At 37.4% G+C, this 23,718-nt stretch overlaps 1 protein-coding gene across 24 annotated transcripts in view; it reads left to right on the forward strand.

The window, feature by feature from the left end:
* adgrb2 (adhesion G protein-coupled receptor B2) overlaps positions 1–23,718 on the forward strand; it is a 323,031-nt gene that overhangs the window by 255,688 nt on the left and 43,625 nt on the right. For all 24 annotated transcript variants that reach the window (XM_089123194.1, XM_089123186.1, XM_089123181.1 and 21 more), the window contains 6 exons: positions 7,219–7,322; positions 9,090–9,192; positions 11,222–11,372; positions 15,078–15,147; positions 17,560–17,626; positions 19,322–19,407. In XM_089123194.1, the coding sequence (XP_088979320.1) occupies positions 7,219–7,322; positions 9,090–9,192; positions 11,222–11,372; positions 15,078–15,147; positions 17,560–17,626; positions 19,322–19,407 (581 nt within the window). The remainder of the gene's footprint in view (positions 1–7,218; positions 7,323–9,089; positions 9,193–11,221; positions 11,373–15,077; positions 15,148–17,559; positions 17,627–19,321; positions 19,408–23,718) is intronic.

Raw genomic sequence — 23,718 nt, forward strand, 5'->3', positions numbered from 1 at the left:
CGCAAAAACTTTTCACTTATAGTGATTATTAGTGATTTTGAGAATAAAAAGAATGTATTTGAATTTTGTTTTGCAAAATATTTGAATATGTAAATACATAAATAGTTTGAGAGTTTAGGTAGAATGTTTTTTTTTTTTTTTTTTTACACTGGGAATTTGGTTATTAAATGTGATTTAACACACACACACACACACACACACACACAAGAACACTGACTTGTAGCTTCTACTAAAACAAACTACCATTTAAAAGTGTGGGTTCAGTAAGATTTTTTTTTATTTAAAGAAAGAAAGAAATTAATAATTTTATTCGTCAAGCACACTGAATGATCAGAAGTGAAAGAGAATGTTAAAATTCTTACTTTATAATTCTTTACTTTTTATTGTTCATCAAAGAATCCATTGAAACTGTTTCCCTGAAGTGCAACTGTTTTCAACATGGATAATAATAATAATAATAATAATAATAATAAATATTTTTTGAGCATCAAATAGTCATATTGGAATGATTTCTGAATAATGATGCTGAAAATTCAGTTTTGATCACAATAATTCACAATATTACACCCCCCCCCCCCCCCACACACACACACACACTGTATTTTCAGTGAAATGAATGCAGCCTTTGTGAGAATAAGTCTTCTTCCAAAACACATGTTTAAAATAATCTTACCGACCCCATTTTTTATTTATTTTTTTTTTTTATGGTAGTTTAACTTTTGAGCTCATGTTTAGTCTATCTTGAAACAGCTATACATTTTATTTTGAAAAACTTTTCAAAAACTTTTGCTTTCATAACCCAGCTGTTGTTCTCCCATATATAGTGCTTTCATTTTCACATCAGGACTGGAGCAATCCTCTCATCTACCCTGCCAATGGCATTTTTGTGAAAGAGACAACACCTTTAGTATTTTTTTTTTTTAGGCTGCTGGCATACTAGATTGGTCAAAATTGCCAAACTGAATCCGGCAGAGGCATAATGTTGCCAATTAATATGCCAGGGACAATAGGCTAAGCAAAAGATGAGAGTGAAGGTTGGCAGCACCTCTCCTAGTGCCACCTGTTACACCTACACCTGCCAGTTTGAGGAAAAACACTGCCACCCTCCACCAGCTCCAAACTCTCTCATGTCTACCTTTCCTTTGCACACAATAACTCTCATAGGCTTACACAGAACAGATGTGCACAAGCAGTAGGCGCTGTTGGGAGGCCAATCCCACATCCCACACACACGCTTCAGGGTCTTTGTTCACAAATGCTGTTTAGTCGTAAATGCTTTGTGTGGAAGCCTGACCGGTCCACACCAGGAGGCCAATTGAGCTGTAAGTGCATGAATGAGGACTTCATATTCAAGCCAATTCACAGCTTATTATAAACAGCTGCAAGCTTTATAAACTCAAACCTGTAGCCATTTCACAGGCTTTCACAAAGAGCTTCCAGTGTTATTTTTTTAAAACTTAGCTGTGGCCTTTTAGAGATGTCGTGTCAAGTGCTTTACTCACAGAGAAGAGATTCTAGCGAGGCATCTATCCGTCTGTCATTCTATCCTTCTGCTCTGTCTATCTACGTATCTATCTACGTATCTATCTATCAATCTACCTATCAATCTATCGATCTATCGATCCATCTATCCATCTATCTATCTATCTATGTGTGTGATCCATGAGCGCGCACACCTCTGGTTGCAGTTCCGTTTGTCGCCAGTGGGGGCATAGTTCTGCAAAAACTCAGACATGCGTTTTGCACCTTTAAATTACAACATGCATAAGCAATGCTTTTATCACTTGTTTCTGCTCCTTTTTTTTCTGTGCTTACTCTTTTAGAAGATGCATAATACCTATCCTATAACAATGAAAACACAGAAATCTGGAAAATTCAGTCAATGGCAGGAAAACATTGTCGTGTAATTGATGTAAAAATTTAAATGGTGGGGAAGACTTACAAAACAAAGAAGCAAGCCCAGCCGATCTGAGAAAAAAAAAATATATATATAACCATGCATTACTTTCCATAAAACGTAACTAACACAATTAAGTTAGTTACGATTACACAATATTGTAACTCATTATACTTTTAAAATAAATTTTCTCCAACACTGACTTTACATGAGTGTACTGTGGATTTTACTCATATATCCAAATGTATACAAAGAACGGGGCAAAAATATAGTTAGATATTTAATGCTACATATCGTTTAACACGAGAGTACCATATATCAGGTTGGACGGATGGATTCATTCATTCATTGTAAATTTTTTTTTTTTTTTTTTTTAATTTTACATTCATTTTACAAGTATTCACTTATTTGACTTGTTTTTACCTTTTAATTAGAAAACTGTGAAGCATTTATCTGGTGATATCAGACTTTTGAATCCCACTATAGGATTCGAGTTAAGCCTTTATCACGTATTGATAGATTCTCTGTCTCAACATGCTCTAGCTGACCCCTAATATAAAGCTGTGCAGCCTGACAGATCGCATAGATTGAAAGGTGGCATGTTAAGCTCCTGGTTTTCTGATTTTGTTGTTCCAATATGGAATCTCACTGTTAAATAACAGCATTTCTTCAGGATTTTTATTCAGTGTCATGTACGTAATCAAATCAGTAGGTTCACTATAAAATAAAAATGTCTTCGTGAGGATACAAACCTGAAGAACACAAAAGAAGATATTTTGTTGAATGTTGGTCACTATTGACTTCCATTGTGTGGGGGAAAACAACACTGGTGCATTTCTCAAAATATCTTCTGTTATATTTCACAGGAAGAAAGAAAGTCATACGCGTTTGAAACGGCATGAGTAAATTATGGCAAAATTTTCAATTTTGGGTGAACCTACCCTGATGCTGTGCCCCTGATTGCAGGAGACTTTAATCATGCCAACCTGCATGACTGTTCTTCTGAAATATTGCCAGCATGTAAGAATGCTCTTGATTACTGCCACACCACTCATACACATGACTGCCAGACAGATCAACCACAAGGAATGGTTGTGTTCGCAGGAACACTGGATGCAAGAGCAGATGAGTGGTGTGGGACTGCTCTGAGTCTGTGAAAATGAACTACGCTTAGTGTTTCTCTTAATATACCATTTACTTTATTTGTTTGATCTTATTCATTAAAGTGGAAGCATTAAAAAAGCTGCTTCAACGGATCACTGTATTGAACTGAATTAAATTGAATCATTTGTTTACAACAATTACATTTGAATTGACAATCAGTGCAGCATGAATCACATCCATTCACTTTCAACCAAGAGATTTACATTTGGCGACGATAGTCTTTTAAAGTTGGTGGTTTTTAAGAGGTAGGTCTACATGAAATTTGTGGGCGCTAAATTGAAAGCTTTGTGAATTTTCACTGAGCATAAAATGCAAAATAAATAAATAAATTTAAAAAAAAATCTGTTAATGATTTTGGATAATGCGATGAGACAAGCTAATGAGGTGTATGTCTGGAAATTCATGGTGTCCCCATTACTTATTCTGAAGTGACCTGGAAAATCTCACTGTTAAAGAAATATTCTGCACCGATCTTTTGTAAGCTATACACTAATAAAGTCACCATTACACCAAAATAGACAATTCTTATTTATAGAATATTGCAGTATTTATTATATATGACTTACCCAAACACATCATCATTTATTTACTTTTGCAGCTCATCTCTTCTCTGATGATGTGTTTGGCACGAGGGCGGGACAACCTGTCACTCACATGAGATCGACCAATAGCAAACCACAATTATCCAATCCAATCCCCATGGACAAAATTAAGTCCCGCCCTACATTATTTATTGTTCGAGAAGCTGCTTTACTCAGCTGTATGTCACAAAAGGCATTCAAGCTTTGAAAGTACCTACCCTGATGCTGTGTCCCTGATTGTGGAAGACTTTAATCATGTCAACCAAATAAATGGTAGAAAGCTCTGCAGATTGCCACCGAATTATTGTCTCCCAAAATCAGCCAAGAAAATCAAAATAAATGTGTTGATTTCCAATCTTTGCTTAAATGTTACACCTATCGGGGATGGTAAGTGAGAAACATATTTAAAGGAAAATCAATGAATAAAATAAAAATGCGGTGTAGTCACAAAAACAGACAAATAAAAGCAGTAGGGATTACTCACTCTAAAATGATTCTAGTTTCAAAGAGGAATACTGTGACCTGTGTAATGATTACAGGCTGATCCACCGTAATGATGTGCTGTGAAGAGCTGGTGATGGGGGCCTTAGCACATTACTGTCTGAGTGATTAGACCCCCCTGTAGTTCACATGACAGTATAGCACGTTATGTGAAGATGCAATTTATTGGGAGAGCAGAAAGGCACAAATGTCTGTCTGTCTGTCTGTCTGTCTATCTATCTATCTATCGTCCGTTCTAACCGTATTTTGTGTTTATCTATCTCTTTATCCATCTAAATATCTATCTTCCAAACTATATATCTATCAATTGTCCATTCGTTCGTTTGTTCTATTTATTTGTATTTCAAGGAGTAGTTCACTTTTCAAAAAAAAAAACTTTTGCTGATAATTTTCTCACCCCCATGTCATCCAAGATGTCCATGTCATTCTTTCTTCAGTCGAAAAGAAATGAAGGTTTTTGATGAACATTCCAGGATTTTTCTCCATATAATGGACTTCAAGGGGAACCAAACGGTTCAAGGTCCAAAAGACACTTTCAGTACAAACTGCAAACTGTTCAAAGGGCTTTAAACGATTCCTGATGATGAATAAGGGTCTTATCAAGTGAAACGATCGCTCATTTAATAAATAAATAACAAAGTTTAAGTTTTATAAACTCTAATACTTGCCTTGCTCTGTTCTGTGACGCACGTTTGTGACTCTCCTGTTTGAACTCATTCATCAAAATGAACAAATCTTTTCCTGAGTCAATTTGTTTGTTTCGTTCGTTGAATGAACCAAATGGCTCAGAACAAGAATTGTTCATTTTGATGAACGAGTTCAAACAGGAAAGTCACAAACGTGCTTCACAGAACAGAGCAAGGTGAGCATTTGAGCTTATAAAACTTAAACTTTGTTATTTATTCATTATATGAGTGATCGTTTAAGACCCTTATTCATCGTCTGGAATCATTTAAAGCCCTTTAAACAGTTTACAGTTTACCTACATATTTTTAAGACTATAAGCAGCATACATTTGAATTTGTCAAAACATTTTGACAATAGCGTCCGCATATATACACGTTTCATTGTACTTGTGCATGTACCATTAAGTTGAACCCTGAACTCTGCTTTTACCGCAGAGGAAATGTTTGGTTACACAGATCACCACACACTTCTTGATGGTAGGACCGAGTAGGTGGAACAATCCAGAAATATGAAGCATGTGTTCACCCGTAGTAACCCTTCTCTAGGCAGATATGCTTAATAAGCTGGGGTCACAAGTGCCAAAGGGCTGAATGGGGGATGAATGTCCAGTTTAAGAAGAAATCTAGCTAAGACCTGGTGGGAAAAAAATAGAAAATGAGCCCAGGAGTGAAAGATGGAGGCGCATGAGGCTGCTTGGAAAGAAGACCCTTGGCCTTTAGCTTTAACCTGAGCAGAATGTAATCCTTCCACTACTACCCCTCTGTATTTTTTTTTTCTCTCTGCAGTTTTATCCTTCTCCCAACCTGAAGCTGTTTGTCAAGTGTTTGCAGAATCTGATTTCTTTCTCTGCAATTTTTACTCACGTTTCATATACACACTCACACACTTTGGGGACTATCACACATTTTGTGCAATGCAGCGCCAGGTGCAACGCAAGTGTTTTATGCTAGTTTCAGCCCAACGCAGTTATCATTTTCACATCCTGCGCCATGTTTTCTAAAATGCATTTATGCGCCCATGGGCTGCTGGTCTGAAAACGAGGTGTGTTCAGGCGCATTGACACATTGCTATTTTGAGGCAACAGAAATAGACTGTTGCATTGACCAACTGAAACCTGGTGAAACTTTTTTTGTTGTTATTTAAAGGGACGCGTTACACTCTGCTTATTACACTGCTTATTACTCACACAGCACACAAATTAGCCAAATATTACAGTAAACATCGGATTACGCCGCCTCCACACTGGCAGTTGAAATCAGCTCCGATATGGCTCTGAAATGACTGGAAGTCATTCATTCCCTACGAAGATTCGCAGACCGCATGCGAATGGGTCCGAAACGGGTCCGACTGAGTGCGGTGCGAAGATAATCGTGTCCGTTGGTCAAGAAACTCTTGTGAAAAGCTATGGACAGTTACTATCCGACAATTCCAGCGGAAGTTAAGCGTTGCTATGGAATTCTTGACTTTTAATAAAATAAATAATGATATTTTTTTTTTAACGATAAGTTGTCATGTCTTTTTTTTTTTCATTTTCATGACTTTCTAACTTTATTAGGGCAGTTAATACAATTCAATATTAGGCAGACATTGAACTATTGACCACTATCACTATATCACATGTTTTAGCCGACCTGATATGTCAACGTCCTGAGCAACTTTCCTCACGCAGCAGCCTTCCTATTAATATCTCTATCTTTAAAACCCTCATCAGAGAGATCATACAGAACTGACAGAATCAACCTTTCTAATCTCTCCACCATTTTGACCCGCGTCCGACGCTTTTCACTGTGTAGTATGACGTCCGTTGGGGGCGTATTGTGTATTACGGAGTTGATTTCAGCTGCCATTATTATTGTGATTATTGTGTAAATAAAAATATGCTGTAATCCAGCTTGTCCTTTAGAGGGTCTGCTTTCGTGCTTTAACCTCGCGCACGAGCAGATCCGTTTTCTCTCTGGAAAAGCATTCAGTCTTTCCACTTGCAAATTGCGTCGTATAAATATCGAATCAACACTCTGATTGGTTTTTTGCACGCCACGCCCAAAACACACCCATTACTCCTTAAGAAAATTGGGACAACCCTTTTAGGCCATGCACTGGGTGCGCCGACCATTTTTCCTGACCATTTATTTAACAGTTAAAATAGTAATTTTGTTATATTTCATAATAATTGTTATGTATTTCATAATAATTGCTAATATTATTTTTTTAATTGATTTGTTTGGTTTGTTGCCATGGATTTAGCAGCATTAAGTACAGTCAGCTGGTCATTATGTCAAAATAAACTTTTTCAGGCTGATTGTTATTTTGCATTGTTGAGCGGCTGATTGTGTTATAACCTACATTTACAATTATTAATCTTCTTTCTCTCCATCTATCTCTTCCCAGGCTATGGGGCCCTCCAGTATGCCGTCTGTGCCCCTCATGGTGGGCTGTGGCATATCCTGTACGGCTCTACTCATTCTGCTGCTCATCTATGCTGCCTTCTGGAGGTGAGTTCAGAAAGGCACTCCTCTAACCCACTATTCTACAGAGGAATTTCTTAATGTAGCTTCCAGGTTCTGCTGTCCTCTGATGATAATAGGATATTATCGTGCACCATTCCCCTTGTTTACATCCCGGTGCTCTCACAGGTACACTTATACCCTAAAAGATTCATTGTTCATACTTGCTCAGCTTCCCACGTGGGGTTGCCCGGACAGGGATCGAGCAGCTGGCACGGGGTAGATCTAGAGTAGGCCAAAACTGCAATTAGCAATAATTGGGAACAAATGAGGGATGGCGGGAGCTTCCTGTTGCGGGACAGGATTATGTGGAGATTGCAAGTGAAGGCTAGCGTGGCTGCTAACAGCTCAGTGTGGCAGATGGCCTGGGATGGTCACATGATCTGCTAACACTACGTCCAGAAAAAGGCCGGGCGCTTAGTCAAGTATTTATCTCCTCAGAAGTATGACTTGTTCAAATTATGGTCTTTTTTTTTTTACTATATTGTTATTATTATTATTATTATTTTTTTTACTATATTTACTATATTACTATTTTACTATATATTGTATACATAATTTATATATATATATATATATATATATATATATATATGAAGAGTTCAAATGCAAAAGCCTCTAAGTGCCATTTGAAATTTTCTTCTAGAATGATAATTTTTATCAAGCTTGTATATTTAAGTTCAGTGACTTCACTTAAATGGCAATGATAATTACCTATTAATTGTTATTTAAGTAAAATTAATGAACTTAAATATACAAGTTTGATAAAAAAACATCATTAAAGAAGAACATTTCAAATGGCATTTAGAGGCTTTTGCATCTGAACTCTTCATATATATATATATATATATATATATATATATATATATATATATATATATATATATATATATATACTGTATAACACTGATAGTGTGATTAGTAATATATTTTTTTACATTTTTATGTATTTTAAAATGTAATTTGTTTTTGTGATGTCAAAGCTGATTTTTCAGCATCATTACCACAGTCTTCAGATCACATGATCCTTCAGAAATAATATGCTGATTTGCTGCTTAATAGTTTAGTATTATTATTAATTTTCTTTGTAAAAAAAAAAAATAAACGTGTTTACTAGTTGATAAATTTTGTCATTGCCTTTAGAAAAGTATTCATTTATTAAAAACCTGACCAGTATACAAACTTTTATGTGTGAGACAAATTGATTGAAAAGCATGGTGTTCTACATTATTTATATTAAATCATATTTATATTATAGTGTGTTCAATTTTTTTAGTATATAATGCAATTATATAGGTGTTAAGGGTTAAGTATGCAAATAATTTGGATCCGAGCAATTTCCACCCCCCTTTCCCATAATTCCATAGCAGGTGGTGGGGAGATGTCCTCTCTTTAAGCTTAGTGCCTCTGCCACACCAACAAAAGCTTATCAGTGTTCTCTCCTATCACTCAGGCCATTGATCCAGGGAACGCATGTCATTGTCCTCTTGAGCAGAACTGGCTAAAGCTCAAATAGCGGATGAGGACATTTTGCTTGCCGGTTCTTGCGTTTCAGAGTTCATCTGCAGGTTATCTAGGATGCTGCTCAAGTTGTCAGTGTTCAATGGAGTGAAAAATATGATAAATGGATGTTGATAAATGGATCCCTTACCTTTATGACATCAAGCTTTTGTAAAGATTATACTGTCATAACTGCAGAACGGTTGCTGTTAAAGTTGTCAGTGTGTGATTTTCGTGTTTTTCTTTGATTCTCAGGTACATTCGTTCAGAGAGGTCCATCATTTTGGTGAACTTCTGCTTGTCCATACTGGCCTCAAATGTGCTTATACTGGTGGGACAGTCCCAAACTCTTAGTAAGGTAAGTAGCTGTGCACATTTGTGTGTGTGTTTTTTTTTTTTTTTTTTTGTTCTTTGTAATGTGTCTGAGAGAAAGAGTTCAGAAAGAACAACTTATATGTTATTCATGTTGTTTGGCTCTATTTTTTCTATCCATCTTCCTCCGGGGCCGGGTCTATTTTTGTCGAATTTTACTTAAATTGATATTACAATTCAACACATTCTCATCCCAAGGCGTCACACTTTGACCATGCTTCAATATTCAACAGTTAGGCTACATGACGCGATCCTACAGCGTCATCTAATTGACGCTAAATGAAAAGCGTCACTTACTGTAGATGACGTGGGTAGGTTTAGGTCTGGGGTAGGGGTAGGGTTACAAGTGATCCTAGGGCCAGTGTTGTAGTACTCGAGACTCAGACTCGTCTCGGACTCGGTCTCGAGACCATATTTTAATGGTCTTGGTCTTGTCATGGACTCGTGTCCATTTGGACTCGGAATTGACTCGTACTCGAACATTTTTTTTTTTTAGGACTCGGAATTATTCCCGAGTCCACTCGAGTTCAATTCCAAATATTTTTCATGATTATTAATGTATGTTAATAAAACATTTATTTAAATTGATTGACACGCCCAGTGATTGGTGATTTTCTAGTGCGCAACTGCGCATGACAAATTGTAATAAAATTACTTTTAACACCACCTACTATGTGGCCTTTTTACACTAAACTGATCATATTTTTTAAACTCTAAGTAAATTCAGTAAAAAAAAAAAAGGATTTCTCTAAGTAAATAAAAGTAAATTAGGTAATCAACCCTCACTGGTCTCGGTCTCGACTCGGACTCGACCGTCTCTGGTCTCAGACTCGACTCGGACTCGACTCTCTATGGACTCGGTCTTGACTCGGACTCGACTCTCTATGGACTCGGTCTTGACTCGGACTCGACTCTCTATGGACTCGGTCTTGACTCGGACTCGAGTGAGGTGGTCTCGACTACAACACTGCCTAGGGCGTCATCTAACTAAAGCTAAAGGGCGCCTAAAGCATCAGATATTGAAACATGGTCAAAATGCTTCCCAAGGCGTCAGTTAGGTGACGCCTTGGGGGTGAGAATGGGCTGTACAATTCTGAGTCCTGTTTGCTACCTACATTCAAATTCAATTGAAATTCACAAAATCAATTGGAAATACCTGTCTGTAGTACAGGTAACGGGTGTTTCTTCTCTCCAGGGTGTCATGTCATTATGTAAGTGGCCTTGGTAGAATTTGAGAAACTCAGGCCGGCGCGTGTAGCAGACAGACTCGTGGAAGCCGCTGCAGGGTCAGCTTTGTGTCAGCCGTGACTGTCACACTGAGAGAGCGTGAGATAGACTACAGAGGCACCTGAGAAATAAGTGCTGCCATTTAAACTCAACCTGTCGCTCAGAGCTACAATGAAACCTGAAGAGAACCAAGAGAACTCACAGGACCCCTTCCCCCCTCAATCCAGACTTAATATTTCACAAAATTCTCATTTTCACCATTAGTTTAAGAAAGTACAGATAAGCTTAATTTCAGGATCCATGAATGGTGTGAAATCCTTCTCATTTCCAGGGTCATTTGCTAGGCGAGCCAGTGTTTAGCATTAGAATATGCACCTCATTATTGTATAAAACCCCAGCGAGATACTTTGCTTACCGCTTCTCATTTGCGTTCGCCGCTTACTTAAACCCTACTTTTCTTTAATTCCAGCCTGCTATTTTTCCTTAGAACTTGTTCAACCTGTAACTAACCCATTTTCACATTTGAAGTACCGTCTGTGAGGGGAAAAACATGCAAAGGATGCGCTTTCTAGTTTTATATGTAATTTTAGAGATAATTTACACACCATAATGGAACTGAGTCAGTGTCTAGACGACATTCTTTAATGTCGGCGGCTCTTTCCCACTTCTCAATCACTCTAGCTCTCGCTTTCTTGATAACAAATAGCAAATCCTCTTCTTGATTTCTGTACTTCTTTCTGTCGCTCCTTTTCTGTTGTTTCATTTCTCCTTCCTTCTTTTGTCTCTAGGGACTGTGCACTGTGACCGCTGCCTTTTTGCACTTCTTCTTTCTGGCTTCTTTCTGCTGGGTTTTGACGGAAGCGTGGCAATCCTACCTGGCCGTGATTGGCAAGATGAGGTCCCGCCTCATTCGGAAGCGTTTCCTGTGCCTGGGCTGGGGTAGGACACCCTCACACACACAAGAAACTAACATCAAAGATCAAAACGATGTTATTTTGTCCTCCGTATGAGGTTAACATGCCAGTTCTTATCAATTCAATCACATCAGACTGTCTGCCATGTCTGTTTGCTTTAATGGAGCCCAATGAAACACCACAAACATGCCACGGGAGCTCAGTGTTACAGCTGTGATGCAAGACGTAGATATCTGATCGTTGATAAGAAATGCATTGTGTGCCACCATCTTAACACAGGCGTGATCTGAAAGGGTGTTCAAGCACTTGCAATGGCACACGTACATGTTTTGTAACTTATTGATCCACTATCACTTCCATTAATTCATAGATGCCCTTTGCAGATATTGCAGAATAGGATTCCCTCCCACAGGGAGTTGGTTGTAGATGGGTTTCTAACTAAGATGTTAGAAAATGACTTGTGTTACTCAGAATGTGAAATATGGATATCGTCAAATGTGGCCTGGCTGGTCGTGTACATGCTCAAATTGTGGTTGTAATTGTAGTTCGAATCCTGCTTATGTATTTTTTTTTTCTCCCATTGTTTTTTGTCTAATTTCTAACTGTCTTAGCCATTAGGCCAAAAGCCATTTACAAATGAATATCATATGCCACACCGTGGAAAAAAAAAAAAAATGTATTGATTTAGTGTCGAAATTGTCAAAAGGTATACAATTTATAAAATTGTTAAAATGTAAAAAAAAAAAAAAAAAAAAAAAAATCTTCGTTTAATTTTTTTATTGTATATATGTATTTCTATTACATCAAATAAGTCATATGACTATGGAAGCTTGCTTCCACCACAGAATAAAAAATAAAAAAGGTAGGACTTTTTATCTCACAAATCTGACTTTTTTTCTCACTATTGCATTTTACATCTTGCAAATTCTGCCTTTATAACACACAATTGGGAGATGAGATGAAGTTGTAATTGCAAGTAAAAAATCTGAATTGCAATTGTTTATTTCTCGCAATTCTGACTTTATATCACGCAATTCTGACTTTATATCTTACAATTCTGAGAAATAAAGTCAGAATTGCGAGATGGAAACTTGCAATTGGCAGAAAAAAAGTCACAATTATCTTTTAAAATGTTTTATTCTCTGGCAGAAAAAAACCTTCCATATAGGACTGATCACTTTGTTAGAATTTGCAGGTAAAACATCAAAAACTAATTTGCTTTAAAAAGGCCTTAAAACACGTACAGTATCTAATGTTGAAATGCTGTGAATACCTGATTTTGTATTTCTATTTTTTTTTTATGATTTATATGTTTATGTGTGATTTTTAAGCTGCCTGAAAAACTAAAATAATACACAGCTACGTTTAAATGGCCAATCATTTTTCAATCACACCTTCCTTCCATCAGAGCAAACTCATGTTTCTCATTGTGTCGCTCATTTCTTCCTCCAGAGTGCTATTTGGATCCCCGCTCATCGCATGTCTTTCAATCCTGTTCTCTAAACCCGAGTTTCTCTAATTGCCTTTAATTTCTAGAGTTAATCAGAGCATTGTTAATTACATGAATATTTCAGAGGAGAGCTCATTACGTGTGGATGTGGCACGCAGACATAGAGCGAGAAGAATGGATAGGTCTAATTACCGCATGAGTAACGCTGGCCTCCCTGACTGTGATGGCAAACACAATAGAGAGACGGTCAGGAAACACTCAGAGACACAGACAGGGGAGCGGAGGATGGGGTTCGACACAGTAAAGGTCACTGAATGCAACATTGTAATCAAGGACCAATAAGCACACCTTCCTCAATCTCAAGATGAAATCATTTCATTGCAATTACATTTATTGGAGAGTTTCCAATACATGTTTGGATGTACTGCGTTCAGTGTAAAGAACATACGCTTTGTGAACTGAAATATATTAAATATACATCTGAAAGATAACACCGGAAACAAAACACAGTAACACTTGAGCAATACCTTTCAACAATGAGGTTACTGTTGATGCTGTGGCCCATGGCTCTTGTAGTATCAGCAGCTAAGATGTCAGTTCAGTCAGGAATACTTACTGTATGTCAAATGTACAGTATTTTATTATTTTGGCAATGCATACTGTTAGCGTTGGCTGTATGGCTCTGTTCTGGACAAACACCATGTGCACATACATGCCTGGACAGAGCGAGCAGAGCAAGTCAACAAGTTAAGACAACTTCATTTAAAGGGTTAGTTCACCCAAAAATGAAAATTCTGTCAGTATTTACTCACCCTCATGTTGTTCCAACCCCGTAAGACCTTCGTTCATCTTCGGAACACAAATTAAGATATTTAAGATATTAAGATCGCTCCTGCATACAGTCCATAGGCTTCTTGAGGGACTGGCTCTTGCTGTCCTCGAAAAGTCATTAAAGACATCGTTAAAATAGTCCAAGTGACTACAGGGGCTCAATCTTAAGTTTATCAAATGACGAGAACACTTTTGTGCGCACAAAAAAACAACAAAAATAACGACTTTATTTCAACTATTCGTTTATTTCTCCCTCTGCGCGAGTCAGGTTACTAGTTTAATAGCGTAAGCTTCTGTTATTGTACGTCACACGCATCACACACACATGACCAGTGTCGGCCAATAGTGAGCCTACGTGTGACGTAGCTCTACGCAATCACACTACGTTAACTGACTTCATGGAGAAGGAAGTGAATAGTTGAAATAAAGTCGTTATTTTTGTTGTTTTTTTGCGCACAAAAGTGTTCTCGTCGTTTGATAAACTTAAGATTGAGCCCCTGTAGTCACTTGGACTATTTTAACGATGTCTTTAATGACTTTTCGGGGACAGCAAGAGCCAGTACCTCAAGAAGCCTATGGACTGTATGCAGGAGCGATCTTAATATCTTAAATATCTTAATTTGTGTTCCGAAGATGAACGAAGGTCTTACGGGGTTGAAACAACATGAGGGTGAGTAAATACTGACAGAATTTTCATTTTTGGGTGAACTAACCCTTTAAGTTAAAATACATGAGGAAGGATGATTACAATATTACTGAAGACTATCACAAGACATAGATCAGATTAGATCACAGAACCCATGCTGCAGGTGGAGTTGCTGATGGAGCGTGAAGTTCAATTCTGTCGACGGCCATGCAATTGAAGAGTGGCCGAATGATATGTAAAAATGGGACTGGTACACATCAGAAACACCTGTGTTTAGGGGGTGTAGGGTGCTCTGTGTACTTTCCCTGTGGAACATTCTTAGGGAATACAGACAGGAACGATTACACTTCTGCACTTTGGCCTCTTGAAAAGAGACGCATACAAAGAGGCCCATGGGAATTGCTCTCTGCTAAAGTAGCGTGTTTGAGGTCTGGGAGGGCACTGTGCACAGGGGGAATGGTGTGCTTGTACACTGTGTGCATTTGTCCATGAAAAGGGCACAAGCTCCAGAAAGTCACCAATGTGAGAGGACATTACTTGGCCGTAGGCCATCTGCCATTAATGGCTCTATTGGGAGGGAAAAAAACAGGGATCAGGGAGACTAGATTTTCATAATTTGCCTTTCAGCAATGCTCGTCCTCTGTTAAATCTGGTGGACAATAATTTTCTTGTACATTCCCATAAATGTACTTTCATTTCATTCTTGTTCCATCCTTTAAATATCAATGAACTTAGCAACCATGTTTTTTTTTTTTTCAATTTCAACGAATTGAGTTTTTTCATCATAAACTTTTTTCTTGCAGGTCTTCCAGCCCTTGTAGTCGCTGTATCTGTGGGTTTCACCCGGGCTAGAGGTTACGGCACACCAAGTTAGTAAGTATCACTGATGCAGTGTAGTCTCGCAAGGAAAATGTTGAGACGTTTATCTTTAATCAAGTGCCATTTTGAGGGTTACATCAAGTCTCAGGTGTTGTAAGGATGTTATGTGTGTGAACATTGAGTAATCTGTATTATAGTATAACATATGTAATGCAGAGATAACATATGAAGAGTTCAGATGCAAAAGCCTCTAAGTGTCATTTGAAATTTTGTTCTAGAATGATCATTTTTATCAAGCTTGTATATTTAAGTTCAGTGATTTCACTTAAATGGCAATGATAATTACCTATTAATTGGTATTTAAGTGAAATTACTGAACTTAAATATACAAGTTTGATAAAAATCATCATTAAAGAAGAAAATTTCAAACGGCATTTAGAGACTTTTGCATCTGAACTCTTCATATGCAAAAACAACTTTCCTCATTGGGGAAATTTCCTTTTAAAAGTAATGCATTACAACATTGTGTTTCTCCCTTAAAAAGTAACTAATTGTGTTACTTTTTAAACAAAAATAAATGTTGCATTACTTTTGCATTACTTCTTCTCAATTTGGCTGGGCTTAATAACAACAACAATAAAAGTTATATTTTTGGCAAATGTAAAGGCCCCTTCACACTGAAGTGAAACGAATAAGCCGTAGGCTGAAGGAAATGCAAATGAATGCCTGTAAAGTTGAGGACACAGCTCGAACAAACATTTCAGCAGTGTTGCCATTCTGGATGGAATAGAAATTAGAATGGATGGCTAAAATAGAAGAATAGAAGAAATTGCAACACTTTACTTAAATAGTATATTTAAAGTTAGGGTATGGGATTTGCAAAACGGCTGGCAGATTTTGAAAACACACGACTCGAAAGGTCTTACCTTCTTTCCTCTAATGCTGGCCCTGACTCCACCCATTCGAAGAACATGGATGTGCATTTTCTCTGTACCGGGGCGACTTGCACTTACTGTGAATGGGTCACAAGCTTTGAGTATGTGCACGAAGGTGACACGTGCGCAAGGGGGCTGGGGGAGGGGGGATGGTACGACGTTTGATTGACGCACTGACTGTCCATTGATTCTAGGTGGTCTTGGAAATGATTGGCTGGAGTTTTTCGAGTCCTGCCCGTTCCACAGATGATTAAATGGCTTAATTTTCATTTTAGTACTTCTACCTCAGTGGCTCTAAGTGGGTTAGGAAAAGGATTTCAAGTGATTTTGATATAATTGTCAAAAAAGAAAATCACATTACCCCAATAAACTTCAATAAACATCATGTCTACACTACGCACACAACACCTATGCACTTACTCTCGATTTCTCTCAACATGGAGACAAGAGAGGTGTCGGTCAATAAATGGGAAAACAAAGTAACTTACATTACTTTTGAAGAAGTAACTTTACTAGTTACTTGAAAAAAGTAACCTGGTTACGTATCTCACGGTTTTTGTAATGCGTTTACCCCCATACGCACATCACATTGAAAATATAACATTAAAAAGTGTGAAATAGGTGCTAAGATACCCAATGTTTTAAGACACAAATCAAAGTCTGTGTTCAGTCAATGTTGCCTAATTTTGACCATTGACCTTGGAAGAACTTTTTACAGTCAGATCCTTCCTTGGGCTGTTTTTTTTTCCTCAATTCCTATGAATTCCCTCAAAGAGGGGCCAATTTCCTGCTGCTCTGCATATAATGGGATTTGTCTTTACTGCACCACTAAGCAATTGATTTAAACCAGGGAGCTCTCTGACTAATCGGAGACAAATGTTGAAAACAATGGTGTCCTTTGAAAGCTTTAATTGGATGTGTTTGACACATGGGTTCCCCTCAAACCAAAAGACAAATTTTGGAAACAGTGCCAGGAAGTCAGTCGCCTCAGATGACCTTACCTCTGGGCTGCATACTTCTCTGCAGTCTTTTACATATAAATGCATGTATGATTGAAAACATGTGTCTACAGTCAGAATTTAAACTTGATTTGATTTTTTTTTTTTTTGATTGTCCTTGACCAGAACATTAGCAAAATGTAGAAATGGCTCTAATGCTTGTATACAGTATGAAGTATGACCTTCGAGATGTTTGTGTATAACTTTTATCAGGCAATATCCTGATCTGTCCATTAACTTTGCAGCTTTTATTTGGTATCTGCAATGAAATCAATTTAACAATGTGTTATTTCCAGAATCCTTACAAGGAGTATGGTGAAGAGGTTGTATTTGAAATATCCCTCTTCAGTTTCTTAATTTAGGGAACCAATTTGGTTGGAGTCCAAGTTTAATTTAATCTTTATTTGTCTGAAGAAAAATAATTGAAAGTTAATGAAAACTGCAATTCATTCCACCAACCTTTTTTTTTCAACACTCCCTTGTGATTTTCTGTTTTATATTTCACTTTATCTCTCTCTTTCTCTCAATTTCAGTTGTTGGTTGTCTCTGGAAGGGGGGCTGCTCTATGCTTTCGTTGGTCCTGCTGCTGTCATTGTACTGGTAAGTTTCAGACTCTGCTTTCCCATTGGTTAGATTGGTAAAACATTTAATATGCTCTATAAATATATCGCCTGAGTCGAAGAGAAAAATCGCTCACTAATGAGATTAGAGTTGAGGCCTGTCTTATTTAAAATGTATTTTTCATCAGTATATCATGCTAACATGCGTGAGTAAACTTGATGAGCTTATTAGACCAAAGCGACCAAAGTGTGTTTATTTATATATTCCCCATCCCCGGTCTCAGGTGCTGTGTGTTTTCTGTGAGGTGTTTGCATTGTTTTTCATGGTCAGATGTGATTTGCGTTGTTTGTTTCGTGGTGGTGGCATAAAGCTGCCCTCTCAAACAAACAACTGCAAATGAGATTTAGGCATCTGGAGATGCCAGCTCCCCCTTTGGAGAGGCAAATCTAATTAATGAAAAAATAATTAATCTTGCCTCCAGCAAATGGTAAAGTGGAGACCCATTGTCTAAGCAAGCGCCTTGCATGATCAGAATACGAACGGCACTCGTAAACATGTTAGACTTGGTAGGTTCGATATGCTCTTGGACTGAACATGCTGAGTATTGATTGAGCACAGGGGTCTTCAACAGGGGGGCGTTACGATGATGCTGAAGGTCCAGACAATTATTGCTTCCTCTTAAACTATTTCTGGGTAGCAACTAGGTAAAACATTAGTTAAAGGGTTAGTTCACCCAAAAATGGAAATTATGTCATTAATGACTCTCCCTCATGTCGTTCCAAGCCCGTAAGGCCTCTGTTCATCTTCGGAACAAAGTTTAAGATATTTTAGATTTAGTCTGAGAGCTTTCTGTCCCTCCTTTGAAAATGTGTGCGGCATACTGTCCTTGCCCAGAAAGGAAATAAAGACATCATCAAAGTAGTCCATGTGACATCAGTGGGTTAGTTAGAAAGTTGTGAAGCATCGAAAATACATTTTGGTCCAAAAATAACAAAATCTACGACTTTATTCAGCATTGTATTGTCTTCCGGTTCTGTTGTCAATCCACATTCAGTGACGCTGATGACGTAAGACGCTGCTGAAGTGTATCTGGTGCATCCGTGTATTCGGGTTCAAATAAATATTCAATTAATTTTAACATTTTTGTCCTTGCATTGGAATTACAATTGCAAATATGCATTTAATTTGATGTTTCATTTCAAATGGAATTAAAGGTGCTGTATGGATTTTTTTTTTTTTGACTGTATTAACGCATAAAACTGCCATAATATATTTGCAGAGATTTAGGAAACATGCCAAGGTCAAAAACTTGTTTCTCAGAAAAAAAATAATGCTACATCCACTTATTCTACTAAATTGTGTGTGCCAGGTGGGAATGTCTGTGGTCTGTGTGATACCGCCCACTGCCAATTTACCCGATAGTATTTTGACACCCCGGGTAGCAAGTTGCCATAAAACACAGCAAATTGCGATGGAAGCCAGCGAACGAACTGAGTCAGAGATTGCAGATGCGTGTCCTCAATCTGGCAACCCAATATTGAGTCTCGTTGAATCTGCAGTACCAATTTCAATCACTATCTCTCAATATTACAGACTGCACCTTTAAAGAGTTAGAATTTAAATTCAAGGCATCCTCAGTTCAGTTCTTAATGGTGTACAACCCTGTTCTCAGCTAGCAAACAACACTACTCAAATAACAAAGTAGATAACACTTCTGCTATCTTTTTCTTGCAGGTAAACATGCTGATTGGAATTGTGGTCTTCAACAAGCTCATGTCTAGAGATGGCATCTCAGACAAGTCCAAAAAGCAAAGAGCAGGGTAAGTGAAGGTCAAAGCGATGGCTAAACGATACCCATCTATTTCTGGATTTGCACCAAGTCACTCATTTACAACTGGCCTGTTAAAGGTTTTAAAATATCCTGTCAAATATTTGTATGGGCGAAATAAATTACTCATGCACACACTCACAGAGACAACCACTAAAAGTTGAAAAACATCAGACTGAAAGCCAAGATATGACAACTTCATTAATGGACTTGTATTGATTTGCTGACCTGCTAACCTCAGGCTAGTTATCTGATAGCTCTGTCATTAGCTAAGTGTATATTCATTGTTCATGTAACTGCACATACTGACAGGATCAAGGAGCTCTTGTGCTTTTAAAACGATTGTTCTGTTTTGCCTTTGTTTGGTCCGACACAAAGCAGAGTGATCCATTAAACACTTGTGTTAATGAGTGGACCGCCACATCCCTCACCTCAAACGAGAGGCTAAATCGCACTGAGAGATTGAATATTCCCATTCCGCTCCATGAATCCTCTACCCGGAAACTTAAAGAGTGTTCTCACAGCCCTCCAACTTTAATTATGCTACCACCACATCGGAAATCTCCATTTTTAAGTGCAGTGCATTGTTTAAAATGAGCCCACGGGTCAACTGCTGTCTAGCTCATTGCGATGCATAATCGTGTTTTCGCCAATAGTACACTAAAGGCATGAGAACGGCCTTAATGCTTATAGTGCTACTGAATTAGTGTGTCTAATGGGCACGGATAGCCTCTCTGCTTTGAATGCATGTGTCATTTAGATATGTGGCATTGCTTTGGTGGACCACCATACCGATGTCTTGGCAGGAAACTGTGGGTCTTACTAATTGAATGAGGAGCTAATCAGAGATCTGAGCTAATCCAATGACTGGCTATTTGTAATCCCTCCAGGACATTCTGCAATGTTGCCCTAATTGATTTGTCTTTTTTTTCTTTTCACTTTCTTTTCTTGTAATGTTTGTGTACAAGGGAGATCAATGCATATTGGGAGCTGCAATGGCTAACTATGGATTTTTCAGCTTGTGGCTTGTACATAAAAATGTCCCTGTGTTTAAATTCAGTTCGACTCATTTCCATATTCACACTCTCTTGTGCTGTCTTTCACATTTCACATACACTGCCCGGCCCCCCAAAAAATACTGTTCGGATTTAAATGGGCAAACGCTTAAGCCTAGCAGTTATTATAATGTTTCTAGCATGTTATATGTTTGGCATTAGTTCGTCTAACCCTAATTGGTAGAGTGTGTAGCTTATCATTTCTTAAAGAGCCCCTATCATACCATTTGAAATGTTCCTATTTTTGTTTTAGGAGTTCCCAAAAACAGTTTAACATGCATACAAGGATAAAAACACTTTATTTGTCTTATAATATGCATTTATTTTTAACTGATTTGCTCACCGACTCCCGAATGATTCGTACAACGACTCATTTTTCCAAACCACTCCTTTGCGTGACGTTAATCAGCTGTGATTGGTCAGATGACAGACCCAGTCAGTTATTGTTTGTTAGCATAACGCATAAACATATTGATAAATAGGGTTGGGTATCGAGAATCGAGTATTGATTGGAACCGGGACTAACTTTTCATTTTTCCCGGAATCGTTCAAAAGTTAAAATTTCGATTCCTAGTTTCGATATTCACAGTCCGCCGAGCGGAAGAAGAAACCACTGAACAACACCAAAGAAGAAGCATCTACCGGAAGTGTTGGCATAACCGCGCGAGTCGAACATGAGTAGCTTACGTCGGCGGTCCAAAGTGTGGCTTCACTTTTCTAAAAATAACGAAATCTCGGCAAAATTTGTGACCAAAGGAGTATTTGTGACAGAAGGAGTATTTCCTTCAGAAAGGATTATTTCCTTCAGAAAGACCATTGGTTAGCAAGGTTAGCTAAACTTTTTTGACCCCGCCTCTTAAAAGAAACGCAATTGAGAATCGTTAGGAACCGGAATCAAAACAAGGAATCGGAATCAGAATCGTTCAAATTCAAACGCTACCCAACCCTATTGATAAAGCACTGCAGTACTACAAGACGCTCTATTCTTTATGACAACTCCAATAACAGCGACAAACATTTCACATATTTAAAAAAAAATGACATTGGAGACCTAGAAGCTGCGCTGAGCAACAATCGGGTTATATTGTTGTGGTATTGTTGCAAATATGAACTCTAACCACCGATTCTTCACATGCTTGTCCCTGGTAAATGAAAACAAAGTGGCTGAACTATCTTTGCATTGTAGAACACGGCGTCTTCTCAACGTAATGCTATGATGAAGTATTTGAATGTGTAGACTTCAAGTTTACACTTCCGTCTGTGCGCGCAGTAACTGGGCGCGGCCAGTATGTATCTACGTCACTACAAACCAGCTAATGACTCGTTTCAAAAACAATTCATTTCATAGACTCAGAGTCGACTCTCACTTTTGAAAGATAATAACTTTATATACGGTGCACTTTCAGATATAAATCTTTGCAGGATGTTTTCATTCCCTTAAAGCTATAGTCCACACCATATTCAAAAATCCATGATAGGGGCTCTTTAACCATGGAAGATACATCATGGCTATATTCCAATGTCAAGATTCACCCGGCTTAAATTGTGAAAGAATGGTTGGAGGAACATGAAGAATAATTTTCACACATGATTAGGCTCCGCTTCCAGAGCCTGAGTCCAGAGCTTAAATTCATTGAAAGTCTTTGAGATGTGCTGGGGGATGCTGGACTCTTGCTTTGTCAATACTAGATATTGACCAAAAAGCTATGCATCTCTTGGTGGAAATAAATGTTGTGATGTTATTTTCATCAAGAGGTGCATACATTGTTTGGTATCAGAGAATTTGAAAATTGAGAAACCATGATATCAAAGAATTTTGAGTGGGCCAGTAAGAAGCCACTCAAAGCACCTTATCAACCACATAGCAATGCCCTAGAAACCACCCTCAACACTCTAGGATCTTAGCAGTGGTTTTTGCACAGGCAAGCATCACTCTATAATCTTTAAAAAGATAGTGTTTTGCTTTTATCATTAGGGTTAGGTAAATAAGTGTGTCCAATGTTGTGAGCTGATCCTGAATGCCTCCTCATTTGCATATTTCATATTTCTAAAATAACTCTCTGACATGAGACTGCATGTCTTTTGTTACCTTTTTTCTGTTTTGATCATCTTCTCAGAACACTAACATAAAAAAAAATTTACTAAAATTGTAATTAATTTTAATTAAGGCACTAGCACTGAAGCAATGAATTCCACTCCAATCCATTTGATTTTACACGACACTAGACAGTGTTCAACAAAAAACAAAAAAAACTGTTTTATGTTTTGGCTGTTCATTTACACAACGACATCGTTTTGGGGGCCTGATAAAGCAAACTTTTTAAAATGGGCTTCAAAGTGCAAGTTTAAAAAAAAAAAATCGTTACCGTCTCCGTGTAAACTAGAAAAATATGAATTCGTTCAGTCTATAGGCATATAGAGTTTCTATACAAAGTGACATCGCCAACTACTGGCCTGCCATGAATAATACAGCGTTTTTAGTCATTTTCGTGGGTCCATGTGAACGGGGATACTTTCAACAACATTGTTGTCTGTATAGTATGCAAAAAAAAAAAAAAAAAAAAAAAAAAAACGTTTCTGGCTTTAGTTGCCAGTAGTTGCCATGTAAACATACAACAAACAACTAACTATAACATTTATAAACCTAATGTTGCCCAGAATACTATAGAAACACTTAATCAACCAGTAGTGTGAGTTTATGTAAATGCGCACACTAGAAGTGAAAAGTTTGTGATTATTGTTTGTTGTTATGTTTAATACAGCATGAATAATCTTGGCGAAAGCTGAGTACAATCTGCAAGAAGTTTTAACATCTACTCTTGTGTAATGGAAATCATTTTTGATCATAATAACACAGGTGTTCAATTGTTCAATCATGGTTCTTATTATTATTAATGTTGGAAAAAGTTTTTGTAATATATATTTTTTTATGTTTTTTTTTTTTTTTAATGAATATAAAGTTCAAAAGAGCAGTGTTTATTTGAAATTACTATTTTTAAAAAAAAATAAAAAAAAATAGCTACCTAAGAATGAAAACTGTTTAAGATTTAAGATTTTAAGTATTTGTTTCATCTGTGAAATTTTTTTTTTTTTTCTCATATGGTTTTAGCATAAATTTCCTTTAATTTAAACATCGCTCCCAATGCAACAAGACAAAACACATTTGTATTGATATATTCACATATTTTTACTGATAGGGAAAGTATTTGTAAATCTTAAATGCACCTTTTTACACCCCAGAACTTTAT

The sequence above is a fragment of the Pimephales promelas genome, chromosome 18, assembly GCF_988280905.1.
Source record: "Pimephales promelas chromosome 18, fPimPro1.hap1.1, whole genome shotgun sequence".
Taxonomy (NCBI): Eukaryota; Metazoa; Chordata; class Actinopteri; order Cypriniformes; family Leuciscidae; genus Pimephales; species Pimephales promelas.